This window comes from Botrytis sinoallii (genome assembly GCF_014898435.1).
Source record: "Botrytis sinoallii strain Bc 23 chromosome Unknown BSIN_004, whole genome shotgun sequence".
NCBI lineage: Eukaryota > Fungi > Ascomycota > Leotiomycetes > Helotiales > Sclerotiniaceae > Botrytis > Botrytis sinoallii.
This window is the reverse complement of record NW_024066031.1, coordinates 1961516-1975464: the sequence shown is the minus strand read 5'-3', so window position 1 is coordinate 1975464 and position 13949 is coordinate 1961516. Positions and strand designations below refer to the sequence as shown.

General features: G+C 43.6%; 5 protein-coding genes across 5 annotated transcripts; 3 read left to right on the top strand and 2 right to left on the bottom strand.

Annotated features, from left to right (window-relative positions):
- Positions 1–345: 345 nt before the first annotated feature.
- On the bottom strand, positions 346–1698 carry EAF02_003027 (uncharacterized protein; the record flags this gene model as incomplete). The annotated part of the gene is made up of 2 exons (XM_038899075.1): positions 346–1454; positions 1512–1698. 2 exons carry the CDS (start codon positions 1696–1698, stop codon positions 346–348), a joined length of 1296 nt encoding a protein of 431 aa, XP_038761363.1.
- A 456-nt stretch (positions 1699–2154) lies between these two features.
- Positions 2155–3745, top strand: EAF02_003026 (uncharacterized protein; the record flags this gene model as incomplete). Its single annotated transcript, XM_038899074.1, has 3 exons — positions 2155–2187; positions 2242–2751; positions 2801–3745. 3 exons carry the CDS (start codon positions 2155–2157, stop codon positions 3743–3745), a joined length of 1488 nt encoding a protein of 495 aa, XP_038761362.1.
- A 979-nt stretch (positions 3746–4724) lies between these two features.
- EAF02_003025 (uncharacterized protein) lies at positions 4725–5558 on the bottom strand (the record flags this gene model as incomplete). The annotated part of the gene is made up of 2 exons (XM_038899073.1): positions 4725–5122; positions 5174–5558. 2 exons carry the CDS (start codon positions 5556–5558, stop codon positions 4725–4727), a joined length of 783 nt encoding a protein of 260 aa, XP_038761361.1.
- Positions 5559–8844: 3286 nt separating this feature from the next.
- EAF02_003024 (uncharacterized protein) lies at positions 8845–10240 on the top strand (the record flags this gene model as incomplete). The annotated part of the gene is made up of 5 exons (XM_038899072.1): positions 8845–9081; positions 9135–9372; positions 9419–9584; positions 9698–10103; positions 10154–10240. The coding sequence occupies 5 exons, from the start codon at positions 8845–8847 to the stop codon at positions 10238–10240; spliced, it is 1134 nt and encodes a 377-aa protein (XP_038761360.1).
- Positions 10241–10825: 585 nt separating this feature from the next.
- EAF02_003023 (uncharacterized protein) lies at positions 10826–13449 on the top strand (the record flags this gene model as incomplete). Its single annotated transcript, XM_038899071.1, has 3 exons — positions 10826–10862; positions 10929–12715; positions 12781–13449. The coding sequence occupies 3 exons, from the start codon at positions 10826–10828 to the stop codon at positions 13447–13449; spliced, it is 2493 nt and encodes an 830-aa protein (XP_038761359.1).
- Positions 13450–13949: the final 500 nt, after the last annotated feature.

Sequence of the window (13949 nt, the reverse complement as noted above, 5' to 3'; positions counted from 1 at the left end):
GACATCACCGCCTCCGATCACGGCGGGTAGCTTTACGCGAGTCACGAAAAGGGGAATTATAAAAGCCGAATTTTCATCGTTAGGATTCGGACTTTGTGTGACAACTTGAACCACAAGATTTGTAATCAAATATCTACTTGGAAGGCACATCAATCGGCTGGTGCGGAACCTCGATTATGATAAATTCGTTCCGTAAGTTTTAACCGTGCTGCTCTAGCTATGGCCATCAAAGAACTCCACAGATTTATGCCCCGCCTAAATTCCCGTTCCCGCCCAAAATTTCACGTACTCCAGTATTATCATAGCTACATTTCTCGTGGACGCCTATTGAACAGTTTCATTATCTCATGAACTTTCTTTCATTTTCCCGCAAGTAGAGCAAGTCCACCATTGATTTTCCATTTTGGTGCTGCACCATCGACAAGTCCACATTTGTGGTTGGGGCGGAAGAGGTCTAGCTGCGGCTTTTCTCAGAGAATTTCGATCAATCTGTTTCGTAATGCTTTCTGGCCTCTCAGTAGTACAGGCATCGCAGCACAAAAAGTCGATCGGGTTGTGAAGTGTACATATAGTACATGTCCATCCTGTCAAGGTAGGTGCGGAGTATACTGGTCCTTGTGCTGGTTCGTTTTGAGGATCTTTTGGTTTTGGCGACGATTTTGACTTGTTCGAATTTTCGAGCACTAGACGACTGACATGGCCCAAAGGCTGTCGAGATGTTTCCAAGCCGGCCGAGGTCAAAGTCGAAGTTGCAGGTCGTCTAGCTAAAGGTTGTTCAGACGAAGACTTGGAATTTTCATCCAATGCCCGCCCCCCAACATTACCACCGCTAGTTCCCGCAGGGTTTTGGACAGAAGGAGGAATATAAAGGTCTCCAAACTCCATCTTCTGATCTTCTTGAACAAGCTCCCACATAGCTTGAGCAATTGCTGCCTCGTTTGCTAAATCTTCTTCTGCTACGGTTTTGAATCCATTGTGTGTAGCTTCATCGGTCAAGTCTCTGATCTCGATAGGATTCATCCTGCTCTCTCCACAACCTTTAAGCACTTTGTTTCGGCGCTCGATCGCATCTACGATAACCTTCCGAATATCGGTACCATATGGCACTGGCCGACCTCCCAGCTTCTGATCCGATCCTTTGAGAGAGTTCCGTCGTTTCTCTGCAGCTATGCGGGCTAGACGTCTTGCTTCGTGTCGTGGTACTCTGCGTCCACCCAAACTCTTTCCTTCTGACAGGAAACCTTCTCCAGTATATCCTTTGTCTATCAGACCTTCATGTTCCTTCCGTAGTTGATCCCATAAAGCATGAAATTCTTGATTGTGAGGTCCGATCTCGTTGTGGCATAATTCATGAAGCATTGTATCCACCACCTGTTCTATCGGCAGAAATTGATTTTGATCTCCAGGATATCTCAACCGTAGACATATTTTCTGCCCTCTATTTACATTAAGACCTATTTCCCAAAGTGAGTTCTTCTACCGCTACAAATCATGCGAGTAAATTAGCATACCTAGTAGATTTTGCTGGTCTGGGTAGAATTCTGTTAAAGTACCTACGCGCCAATGACGTGCTCTCATAATAGGTTTGACTAACGACGCAATTTTCTTGAGAGAATTAAGTGCTTCAGCTTCCCGTTTCATTCCTTTTAAGTGAGAATATGAAGATATAAGTGCATCGCGTTCTGTATTAGTAGACATTTTGAGGAAGAAGCTAGCAAAACGATGATGAGTGAGTCAAGTATTCCTTTGGTTGTGGAAGAATATGCATAGATCCGTTCAGGATTGCTCTAAGATGGAGATAGAACGTTTTGTCGTTGTATAAACCTTAATGAACGGTCCTAGAAACTACTAGAAGGAAGACTTTCTTGGTAATAGAAGGTACCCAGGTATAATGTTGTATCGGAATTGTAATCAAGCAGGCAAACACAAGGCTGACGCGCCAACATATTCACATGTACGATATCGTACTTGTCCCGCATTTCGATTACGGGAATTTAAGTGGGTCGCTAGATTTTGCTTGTCGATAAGATAAGGCTCACAAGGCTGAAGATAAATGATGCCGGCCGAGCTTTCCTTCCCCACACTTCAAGCAAGTTTCTTGATCAAATATCAACAAGCCACTTGAGAGTAAATTTCATCAGAAAGTTATTCAAAATGTCTGCAGACGATCAAGTGTTCTTTGACACTGTAAGTATCCTGTTCCATCCAAGGTTTATAGCTGCTGATGGCATGTTCTGACAGTTGTCCTCCGTACCGAACGATATCAAGAAGTACAGCAATGACGTTGCAGATTATATCGAAAGACATATTGATAAGGTAGCTACATCAATAAGAGTGTCTCTCTCCTCTGCAGAATGGATCCCCCCATCTGCGCGACCCAAACCACCGCCGTCAACTCAGACTATCGCGGCATCTCAATCAGTATATACCCGGATCGAACAATGGATATCAAAGAACAAGCTCCTCGCAGGAGCTATTATCGTAGTAATGGGTGGAGTGACATATTATGTCATTAGAAAGAAGTCAAACTACCGCAAAAAACGCAGAGCTAAGCGGGCAGCAACTGGAGCAAGACAAGAAGTTGTGGTTATTGCAGGATCCCCATCAGAACCAATAACTAGGTCGATTGCCTTGGATTTGGAGCGCCGAGGATTCATTGTCTATGTCGTATGCAATACAATTGAGGAAGAAGTCCTGGTACAAAATGAATCTAGGCAAGATATCAAACCTTTGATGATTGATATCGTTGATGTGAGTTTAATATTTGTGAACTGAGTTATGTAAACTAATATTATTACAGCCATCAAGTGCCTCTGCTGCAATCGACAGATTTACGGCGCATTTACGAGCACCACATTCCCCTTTTCAAGGTGGTAAAACCCATCACTTGATATTCAGATCTCTTGTTCTTATTCCTTCACTTGCTTATCCATCTTCTCCGATCGCCACTCTATCGGCGTCGATATTATCGGATCTCCTCAATACTCGTCTATTGAACCCTATTCTCACCCTTCAAAACTTTCTTCCTCTTCTTACAGAGTCACCATTTCAGGGCACTCATAGCGAGAACTTTCCAAAGCCTTCCGTTCTCGTCTTGACTCCTAACATAATACCGTCTCTCTCACCTGCATTCCACGCTCCCGAGTCCTCCACCACATCCTTCCTCAAAACATTTACCCAAGTTCTTACATCCGAGCTTTCCCCTCTTTCCATCCCCGTGATTAACCTCCAGCTTGGAACTTTTGATTTCTCTTTCTTTGTACCTAAAAATCAACTTCAATCATACCGCGGTCGGTCTCCTCCTAACTCAGATTGGGATCCACCATCCCGACACGTATATTCACGCAATTATGCTGCCGTAAACCGGTCAAACATAGGGGCAGCAATGGGTTGTGGATCACAAGGTGGAGGCTACGGAAAAGGCAGTAGCCTCCGAGAGTTAAACAATGCGGTTTTCGACGCGATGGAAAGGAAGAATGGTGGAATCATTCGAGTGGGTATGGGAAGCAGCGTGTATGGATTCATTGGAGCATGGGTGCCTCGGGGATTGGTGGGGTGGATAATGGGAGTTAAGAAGTTCAAGCCGGAACCCGCTGACGAAGTTTCTAACGCGAGTATACCTGTAAGTTCTAGTACATCGAGCTTTGAGGGCAGACCTTTCACACCCGATAGTAGCGAGATGAGCGGGGGAGCTGGCTTAGCCGGAAGTGACTACATTTCGGTTACGAGTCAGCAGGGAAATTAGGCCATGGGACGTTCTGAGAAGGTATATCGGACATGCTATGGGATCTGATGGGTGGATTGGATCATATGGTTGTTTTTAGTTTGCATCGTTGAAATCTTGGAATGTGAGACACGGCGTTTTGGGGATATGGGATTTGGATAGGCGCAAACATCTCCACTTGTAAACATTGATTCTTACAAAGTGGATGAAGAAAACAGACCCCAGTCGAATATAACAATGATTTAATGATCCTTTAAATTCCACCGTTTTCAGACATTCAGTGTTCATATTTATTAAATGGGACAGATGTTCAAAGGCATAATTTCATTTTGGAGTGCACTTTATCTTTTCCACCGCAAGCTCCTCTTCAATAGTACTACAAAAATCCATGCTAGTTCTTAATTCATTGAATATAATTTGCATTGCACTATTGGTAAGTCTAAATTCGGCATAAAATAGGCTTGATATTCGTTATGTCCCAAGCCACGCCGTTCCCGTGCCTGGGAATGTCACGATGTTCCAGACTGATATGGTTGAGATAATCATCCCATGTAGGACTACGAATGACAAGAAAGGAACTGATCGACACTATGCCATTGAGAGCTTTTCCGCTTTTGGGAATGTTTGCATGACGCAGCTTGGTCTATTGGTCGAGTCGCTCAATACCCTGTTCATAAAGTGGCTGATATAATCTAGCTTTTTAGTCGTGTCTCAGCCTTGTTGTGATGAAGATGGCTTTCTTGCATGTGTTGCGGGAAGGATGGGGCTTGCCTTGCATGACAGACCCGTTTTCTTTGTTAGTAGCGGTGAGACGACCAACGAAATCGATATAATTTTGATGGGTATGGAGTGGAAGGCCTGTGTAACCCACAACGTGTAAGTCGATAGTGATTTGTCCTGGTGGAGAATAGCTCAAGATCCCGTAGTTGTAGTCCATCATCATCAGGGTTCCCCTCATGAATTGCATAATAATTGAGTTTTGGTTTCGCATCCCGTATCCTTAATGTCCGCGCCCTCGTTGGCCCCTTTCGCCTCCACCACCCCTTCCACGATAGCTAAATCCACCCCTCCATCTCGGTCTAGGTCGACCTTCTCCAAATCCTCTTTCCCTGTCCGCTTCTCTCTCTGCATTCTCTCTAATTCTCGCTTGTTCTTCGGCAACTTCTTCTGGATCCCTCTCGACCTTGATAGTTGGCTTTGGTAAGTCAGAAGGCCATCTGGGATGCGCCTTTTTACATTTGGGTCCATCTGGACAAAATCCTGCTAGGTAAAATTCGCAGAGTGCTTTGCGAATATGCTTTTTGGAGCACCTGGGACCCAGCGGACAAAACCCCTTATCGTAATGCGGGCAATTTCCCATTTTCGATGCGGGATCAACGTGTAAATAAAGACACTCATCTAGACTGGTTAGTGTAATTCTTGAAGCATCAGATAGCTGTACAAACGTACCTCCATTAGAGCAATACCCATTCTTTACAAAGAAGTTGCATTCCGGCATCTTCCTCAAGTTGAACTCGTGAAGAAACTCGCATGTTTCACCTTTTTTGCAGAGGCCCCTTAGCCAATGTTTGCAAACCATATTGTTGAAATTCCACGAGTTATTGGGATTGGTAGCATGCTTATCCGGGCAATTAGTCCCGAGTGGACAGTGTCCTTGAAGATATGCTTTACACGTAGGCCGATCGGGCGAAATACCCATGCGATAGTTGTTAAACAGAAATGGTGTGAATGAAAACTTGTATGCTGGGGCTTTGTGATCTAGAATTTGCTGGGCTACAGAAGCTGAAGCCTGTGCCGCGAAAGCACTAGGTTTCTGCTGGAGTATTTCAGCCATGTTCGGTATCTTATGGGTCGGCCGAGAACTGGGCTTTCCGTTGCTGATTGAATGATTTCGCAATGTGATCTGCCGGAGGGAGCAAAGCAGACGATTTATGTAGGTGAGTGCGAATCTGGTGGAGCTCAATATACGTGTTGAGCCTTGTTTTATTAGATAGAAAGCTAATATGTGCCTTGAATTACCTGGACAGTACGATATGTATTGTGATTGAAAGATGAAATTCACATTATATGGATCAATATCCGAACCTCAACTTGAGTGTGGGTGCACAGAGAGTGATGATTTCAAAGAAGCGACCTGGTGATGTCCAGAAAGATTGATTTCTTGACAGCCTCGCGTATTAGTAATCAGATTCCAAAAGTCACTATTGTTAGTACGGTTAGCGTCAGCCTATCATAATTGTGAAACACCTCAACATCTTGAGCTGCATATTAACCCAAACCCAAACATAAATGAATTCGCAAGATGGATGGATATTAATAATAGTTCCAGCCACAATTGGACAGTTTTGAGGATCGAACAGCAAATATACCGGACAATGGGCAATGGGCAATGTAGGTACGCTTTACTCATGCTCAATAATGAGATATCAATCTTTATTTGAGTGATACCAAGTTTTTGATGCAGCTACTTACTACTCTGCCGCACCAACAACAAGTACATCATCCATTTGATACTGGTTGTTGAACTCTTTTGTGAATCATTACCTAAAAATCCTAGTCTTTGTGGTGCATCTCAAAGTACTGAGTACATGTCTACCTAGGTACCTACCTACAGAGATTGTGCTCACACTACCATACGCACATGCCGTATATCTTTGTCCCGAAGGCACTTCTGGTCATGTTTTTGTTACACACATATACTCTAAGGCTTCAAAAATGAATGGAATCAACACGGGGTACTACTTGGTCCGATATCCTTCACTAAAGAGTAGGGGGTACCGAGCACAGAGAAGAGACTATCACAAAAGTACTAGAGTACACGATAGCGATTATAAAACGTTTCTCGGAATATTGAATAAAGATATAAAGACGCATACTCCTACTATGCTTCCAATATATACTGACCTATCGAATCTTCAGTGCTAGGTAAGTAATTAGGGAGGTAGGTAATATCTAGGGATTCGCACGATTCGGCTAGATACACCTACTATACTTCAATATGCGTGCCAACTCGGCCCCTTCTGCATCTCAGTTCAAGATACAGAGTGCGACCTACCATTCGGCATTCCAGGTTGTTTTACGGCTAAAGCTATGGCCATTGATCTTTTCTTTTGCTGATCCGATTCACATTTCGTTGCTATGCTGCTTGCATCTTTCATTTTTGGAAAAACCCTGTACCGATTCTGAGCCGGTGCCATAATACTTTCTCAATACATCTGTTAGATATAGAGCTAGAACTTCTATCACATTGCTACAGTAATAAGTATATAGGATCTTGCAGAATGTCCACTAACACATCAGACCTCAGGGAATCATAACAGATTAGCTTGCGATAGGTTACTGGCTAAGCCATTGGGTGTTTGCACTCATTTTCTCAGATACCAGCACCTCACCCAAATACCTGCCAGTTGTCCTTAGCAAGCCAAATCTCCACAAAAAGAGATCATGAAGGTTTTAAACATTTTCTCACGATACTGATGAAGCAAGGATAGGGTTCATAATAATTGATGACGGCGAATTTTCCAAGATTGGTTACCGATGCCTGAAGGTGCATGTGCACAAATTGTGAGTAGGCTGGTGATGATACCTGGTACCTAGACAGTACGTGGATAGTAGGTAGATAGTATGGAGCCAGTATGTCAGGTCAGTAGAATATCTCAGTAGATGACTTAGGTAGGGTCGCGAGGGTCGCTATTTTGCATCGATATCATGAGCCATGGCGCATGCAATGCCATGCATGCATGCAGGATGAAAGAACGAGTCAGAACACGAACTTTGCACGTTGATCTTGGTAATTGGAATCTTTAAAACCCACATTCAATTGGTAAAACAAATTATACATTCATCCATCCAGCACTTGATTTTCTATTTATTTTGTTTTTGACCCCTCTAGTTTCTAAGGGTTTAGCCGATGAGCATTGCATTAGGCTGCTGTAACATGGTGGATGCAATGGATACCTAGGTATAGTCGAAAAGCATGTTTAACTTTTATTCTTGATCCTGATCCTGATCCTGATTCTGATCCTAATCCTAATCTCAATGCAATAGGTTAATGAATCGAATGATGAATGGTTCAAACTTCGACGAGAGCAAAGGGGAAGATTCCGAATACGGTATCGTCGGTTCAATGGCGTGGCAAACGAAATATAAATTTGGATTGATAGTGATACTCAACATAATATTGGCCGGTGTAGGTTGAGACGCATTCTTCATACTAATAATCAGTTAATAACGTTCTCCTCTTTCACGAAAAGCTACTCTCAGCTCGCCGAATGATCTTCCGTCGTTCTTCCGATACTCTTTTTGAGCCTGCGTCGATACGATGGATACCGCTTGCTCTGATTCCAATGGCAAAGCTACGGAACAGTGAATTTGATTCGATCTGTTTTACGCAACGCCACAGCCACATACACATATTGCTTGTTGGTCTGGTGTGCAGGTAGTGCAGATCTACCTCCGGGATACTAACCTAAAGATACCTACCTCCCTAGGTATGAGTGTGTATATGGTTGCGGCAGTCATAGATTTATCTTTAGACTCGTTACGTATGTATCAAAGGAAGAAGAGAGTTACATACATACCTATTGGTATATGGCAATCATCCCATTCGACATCTTGAAACCGGCTTTAACTTGGCTAGTATCGCTCATGGCTCGGATCTTCCCTTAGGTCGTCTTGCCGTCGATTTTGAAATTTATCCTTAACTAGGAACTTCCTTACAAAGTCATCATCCCCACACACTTTTTCCTTCATCGCTCCACTATCACAAGCTTCCACAATTCAGCTATGCCAGTCTGCTGGTGGATATATGTATGATTGATCTCCTCCTTCGTCATTTCTCATGCATATGTACTACCAAATACCGACCTTTGATTCTCCATCTTCAAGCATAATCAGCCTTGCAGGTGAATTCATTTGTACCAAAGTTTGTTCAAACATTAACGCTTCCCTCAAGATCAAGGGAGCTGCTTTCAAGCTCTTATCTTTTCCATCTTTCTCTAAATCAGTCACTCATCTATCCTCTCTTCGATACTTTTGCTTTCCAACGTGGACTTGAATTAAGAAGTATTTGTGGGAGGTAATCCATTCACTGATTTCCAGTCTTCCTCGTCTTCTTGGAAATGTCATATCCATACGGAGCTCCTCCTATACCCTGGAACTCGAGACCACAGATAGACACTCGTAGGCCCTCTCAGCCATCAATCGCCGCGAGTATTTCTAATATCATGTATAAAAATGCCGTATACTACCCCAACTATCGAGTTTATCGCGGAGAGACGCCTGGGTCACTGAACTTTGGTTGTATCAGCCATGTCTTTTATGCTTTTGCTCATGTTGGCCCGGATGGTGGAGTTTTTGTTGGTTTTTCGTCCCTTGAAATGATACCTCCGACTATTGCTAACTATATCAGTTGAGTGATGAATGGGCAGATATGCAAATGCCCGTTGACGGTGCCACTGGAGGCGGCTGTCTAGGGTCATTTATGCGTTTGAAACAACAGCATCCACATCTCCAGCTCATCATCTCTATAGGCGGTGGTGCGGCAAGCCAACATTTTCCGCAAGTTGCTGCTTCAGCTGCCACAAGAGATCATTTCGGAAAGTCGGTCCGAGGTCTAGTAGATGCGACAGGTTTCAATGGTGTTGATAGTAAGTTTTGATTCTATGGTTGATAACAATCACACTGACAAGCTAGTCGACTGGGAACATCCATCGGATCCTGAACAGGGTCGAAATTTCCTTGCCCTCCTCGCTGCTATTAGAATTCATCTACCCGACGAAAGATATCTTTTAACAGCCGCTTTACCTGCCGGACGATGGGCTTTGCAAAATATCGATCTTTACAAAGCTCAAGATTATTTGTAAGGATGATTTATACCCATACTCCTTGAGCCATGAAGTCTTGATCTATAAAATCCCCCCCCAATAACTGTGTTCCATAAACTAGCTGTACTAACATGTTATCTTGTTTCAGAGATCTAATCAATCTTATGGCCTACGACTTTCATGGTTCATGGTCCCAAAAGTCAGGACATCACGCCCAACTTTTTCCTGGGAACGTGCCGGATGCAGCAAATGGAAGTGCTGCTGTCGATTATGTTGTATCGACTGGTTTTCCAGCCTCAAAGATATTACTTGGAGTTCCAGTATATGGAAGATCCTTCTTGAACTCTAGAGGACCAGGTCACCCATACCAAGGCTGCGGTGGGGAAGACGGAACATTCGAGTACAAGTTATTACCGCGGCCCGGAACTCAAGAGGTGGTTGATACCACCACTATTTCAGCTTCCTGCCATGGAGGTGATGGGGGATGGGTCTCTTACGACAACCCACAAACAGTCAGAATGAAAGCTGACTATTGTAGACAAAGGCGTCTTGGAGTAAGTCGTCCCCTTTTTTGTTGGTCACGGGCGTTTACTGATAGAATCAGGGACTGTTTTACTGGACCGGGACAGCAGATGCACCAGGCCCGCGAAGTTTAATATCAGCTGGATTTAAAGCTCTACATGATGCGTAAACCACTCAATGTTCGTATTTGTATGGCGCATCGAATGTGCTAATCCGGTGGTTCGGAAGACGAGGGCTTTCAACATTCATAAATATTTTGAATGCCCAAAGATCCAATTAGGTAGATATGGGAAATAGAGTCTTCTCAGGGGCTCTTTTCGTTTTTGAGGATGAAATTGAAGGCCGGCTCTCTATTTGGTATTATCACGAGTTATGACGAAATGACAAAGAAATAGCATGAGGCGGTGTTCTTGAAACACTATGGGGTCAAGCATACCCGTATCATAAGTAGCTATACGGCTCAATGTATAATAAAGCGATTCATAAAAAGCATACTTCTGTAATGGAGCTCACAATTATCGAAACATTTTTGAAACGTAACTTGGTTGAAAGGCTGACGAGGCTGACATGTTTTGAGGATGCACGCATAGACAGTGCGACCATTTTCTACGTTATCATGAGAAAGGAATGATACCAAACACTTTTTTACGACTGCACATCAATAATTACTTGGTTTATTCATACATGCATTGGTCATTAATATATTGAGTACTGTTCTCAATAATTTAATTTATATCATTACCATCATTACAGCATGAATGACGTATCGATACCTTCATCCCTGGATGCATGTAAGTCCCCCAACCTCACTTCTACGACATTCAATAATTCCCACTGATCATGTTCACTCCCCGCAGCTGATTATGATCCTATTGATCATTTGAACACGATATTTTCTCATCCTTCGACTTTGTCCTCTATAGATCAAACGGCTGCTGCTCTACAAACTCATCAGGATGAGCTGTCAAATAACATCGTGAATCTCGTGGCCACTCAAGCATACAATGATGATTCCTCACTCAAACGGATGCAGTCTGCAAAGTCGGAGCTTGCAGATCTTTTCAGAAAGATTGAATCAGTACGAACACGGGCTATACAGACAGAGCAAACGATCACCTCGATGACCGCAGATATCAAGAGACTGGATGGCACGAAGAAGAACTTAACCCTGAGCATGACGGCTCTGAAAAGGTTACAAATGCTTACGACTGCTTACGAACAATTAAGGGGTTTAGCCAAAACAAGACAATACCGAGAATGTGCAAGCTTGCTTCAGGCTGTACTGCAACTTATGAAGCATTTCAATAGCTATAGGAGCATAGACCAGATTGCTACCTTGAGTAGGGGTGTCTCAGAGTTACAAAGAGAATTGTTGGAGCAAGTCTGCGAGGACTTTGAGATGGCGTTTGCCAAAGGAGAAGTGGGGAGCAAGAAAGCAGTGCTGGCAGAGTCATGTCTGGTGATGGACGCATTGGGAGATAACGCTCGGGCAAGATTGGTGACGTGGTATGTCAATACGCAATTGAGGGAATATAGGCAGGTTTTCAGGGGAAATGATGAAGCTGGAAGCTTGGATAATATTGGTAGAAGATACAGTTGGTTTAGGAGAATGCTCAAGACATTTGAGGATGAACATGCGGGAATATTTCCTGCTGGATGGAGAGTCAATGAGGTCCTGGCAAATGCCTTCTGCGAAGGCACTAGGGATGATTTCAAGGGAATCTTGGAGCGGAGCATGAGGCGAACAGATGGAAGTAGGATAGACGTCAACTTGCTCCTAAGTTGCCTACAGGAAACTATGGATTTCGAGCAAAGTCTTGAAAAGAGATTCGCTACAGAGGCGAGAGCAAGCATTGATACTCTCAGCTCACTCGAGGATAAACCTCTGACATTTCACGGGTCTATTTCGGAAGCCTTCGAACCATATCTTAGTCTTTGGGTTGATTCACAAGACAAACAACTCGCCACAATGATACCCAAATATCGAATTCAACCATTATTAGCAGCCGATGAAGAATTCTCTCCACAGGCTGTGATTGCGTCATCTATCGAGCTTTTCCATTTTTACAAGACATCCCTGGCTCAATGTGCCAAGTTGTCAACCAGTGAACGACTTCTTGACTTCTCAAAGATCCTAGCTAAATATCTCGATCAATATGCTCAGCAGGTTTTACTGTTTTTCTTACAAGGAGCTGGAGGACCCAGTCTTGAGAACACTATCCTTGTTCTCAACACAGCGGATTATTGGCACGCAAACACTCAGCAATTAGAAGATAATCTGAAACGGAGAATTGACAGTGAATTGGCACCCAAAGTGGACTTATCGTCACAATCCGATACTTTTATGGGTGTTGCCAGCGCAGCAGTTCTATCATTGGTAAGCAGAGTTGAACTTGACTGTGAAGGAGCATGGCGTGAGATGAAGAATACAAATTGGAGTAAAATGGAAAGCGTGGGTGATCAGAGCAGTTATGTGGCAGAGTTATTGAAACATGTCAATGATCAAGCGGGAGAAATACTACCGTTGGTGGGGAAGCAGCAATATGCGCGTGCATTCTGTGACAACGTTGTCGAGCATTTGGCCAATACGTATATCGCAAACATCGTTCAATGTCGACCTGTATCCGAGGTAGGCGCAGAGCAGGTATGTAAATTCCCAAGTGCAAGGTACCCACTTCTATTAAACATTTTTTCTAACCTGTTATTCAGATGTTACTAGACAAATACGTCTTAACTAAAGGACTGACCACCTTGCTCTCTCACTCCCCCACTCCCTCTTCAGCCACTGCAAATACCGCATTTCAAAAGCGTGTAAATAACATAATGGCACGCCTGGACCCGCTCCTCAAGACGCTACAGGTCCGTCCCTCACCGCCAGAGGGACTGGTTCAAGCATACCTAATTCACATAGCCGATCGTAGCGATACGAATTTCCGGAAAATTTTAGAATTGAAGGGTGTCAGAAAGCAAGATCAGGCTGCATTAGTGGAAATGTTTGGTATGCACAGAGATGGTAAGGCTAATGAGCAGCTGGTTCAAAACTCACCTCTTCTCACACCACTTATGAATGTTGCGGGGCTTGGTAGCACGGGTCTAGGAATTGGAACACCTGGTGGTATGCCAGGATTACAGACACGATTTGACCCCGCAGGTTTTGGAGAAAAGTTATTTAGTGCAGCCAGGGATAGTATGGGAACTGGAGGGGTCGGCGATAGAGGGGTAAGTCCTTTGAGCGAGGATGCTAAGTCAGCCGTGGAAGGGAATCTGAAGAGTATTGGAAAGTTCTTCAGAAGAGATATGTCTGGGTTTGGTGGGATGAATATAGGGGGTAGGTTTGGTGCTAAGAGAGATGGGAGTATAGATGATTATACCAAGTAGCAGATGGACGTTTATGGATGGACTTTAGAATGAAATCAGTCCTATGGTGGTGACGATACCTTTTTGCATAGTGAATTGAATAAGATATAGACCTACCTAGGTATTTATTGCAATCACCAAAATTTGAGACTCAGGGCCGGATAAGATCCGATTTGAATGTCATCGCTTAGATAGCAGGCAGAAGGGTCTCAGGAATGAAAAAAAAGAAGGGCTGAGCAAGAGGAAAGCTGCAAAAAGACAACGTTTCAGTTAAAGAAATTGATGTTGGGTTTCAAAGCGTATTTGGTGTGGGATTTACGACTAAAGAGTAACTTGGACAGTGTTTATCATTAATGAGGAGGGGGGATGGGTGAGGATCAATAGGGAGATGTATTTATTTTGGGGTACCGAGAATTGACCTTGGGATTTCGGGATATATCGTAAAGTTATCTATCTATTACCTCCAGCTACCCGGTATATGTGTATCGGATGAGATCGTATGAATGCGATAGTCGGTCTCA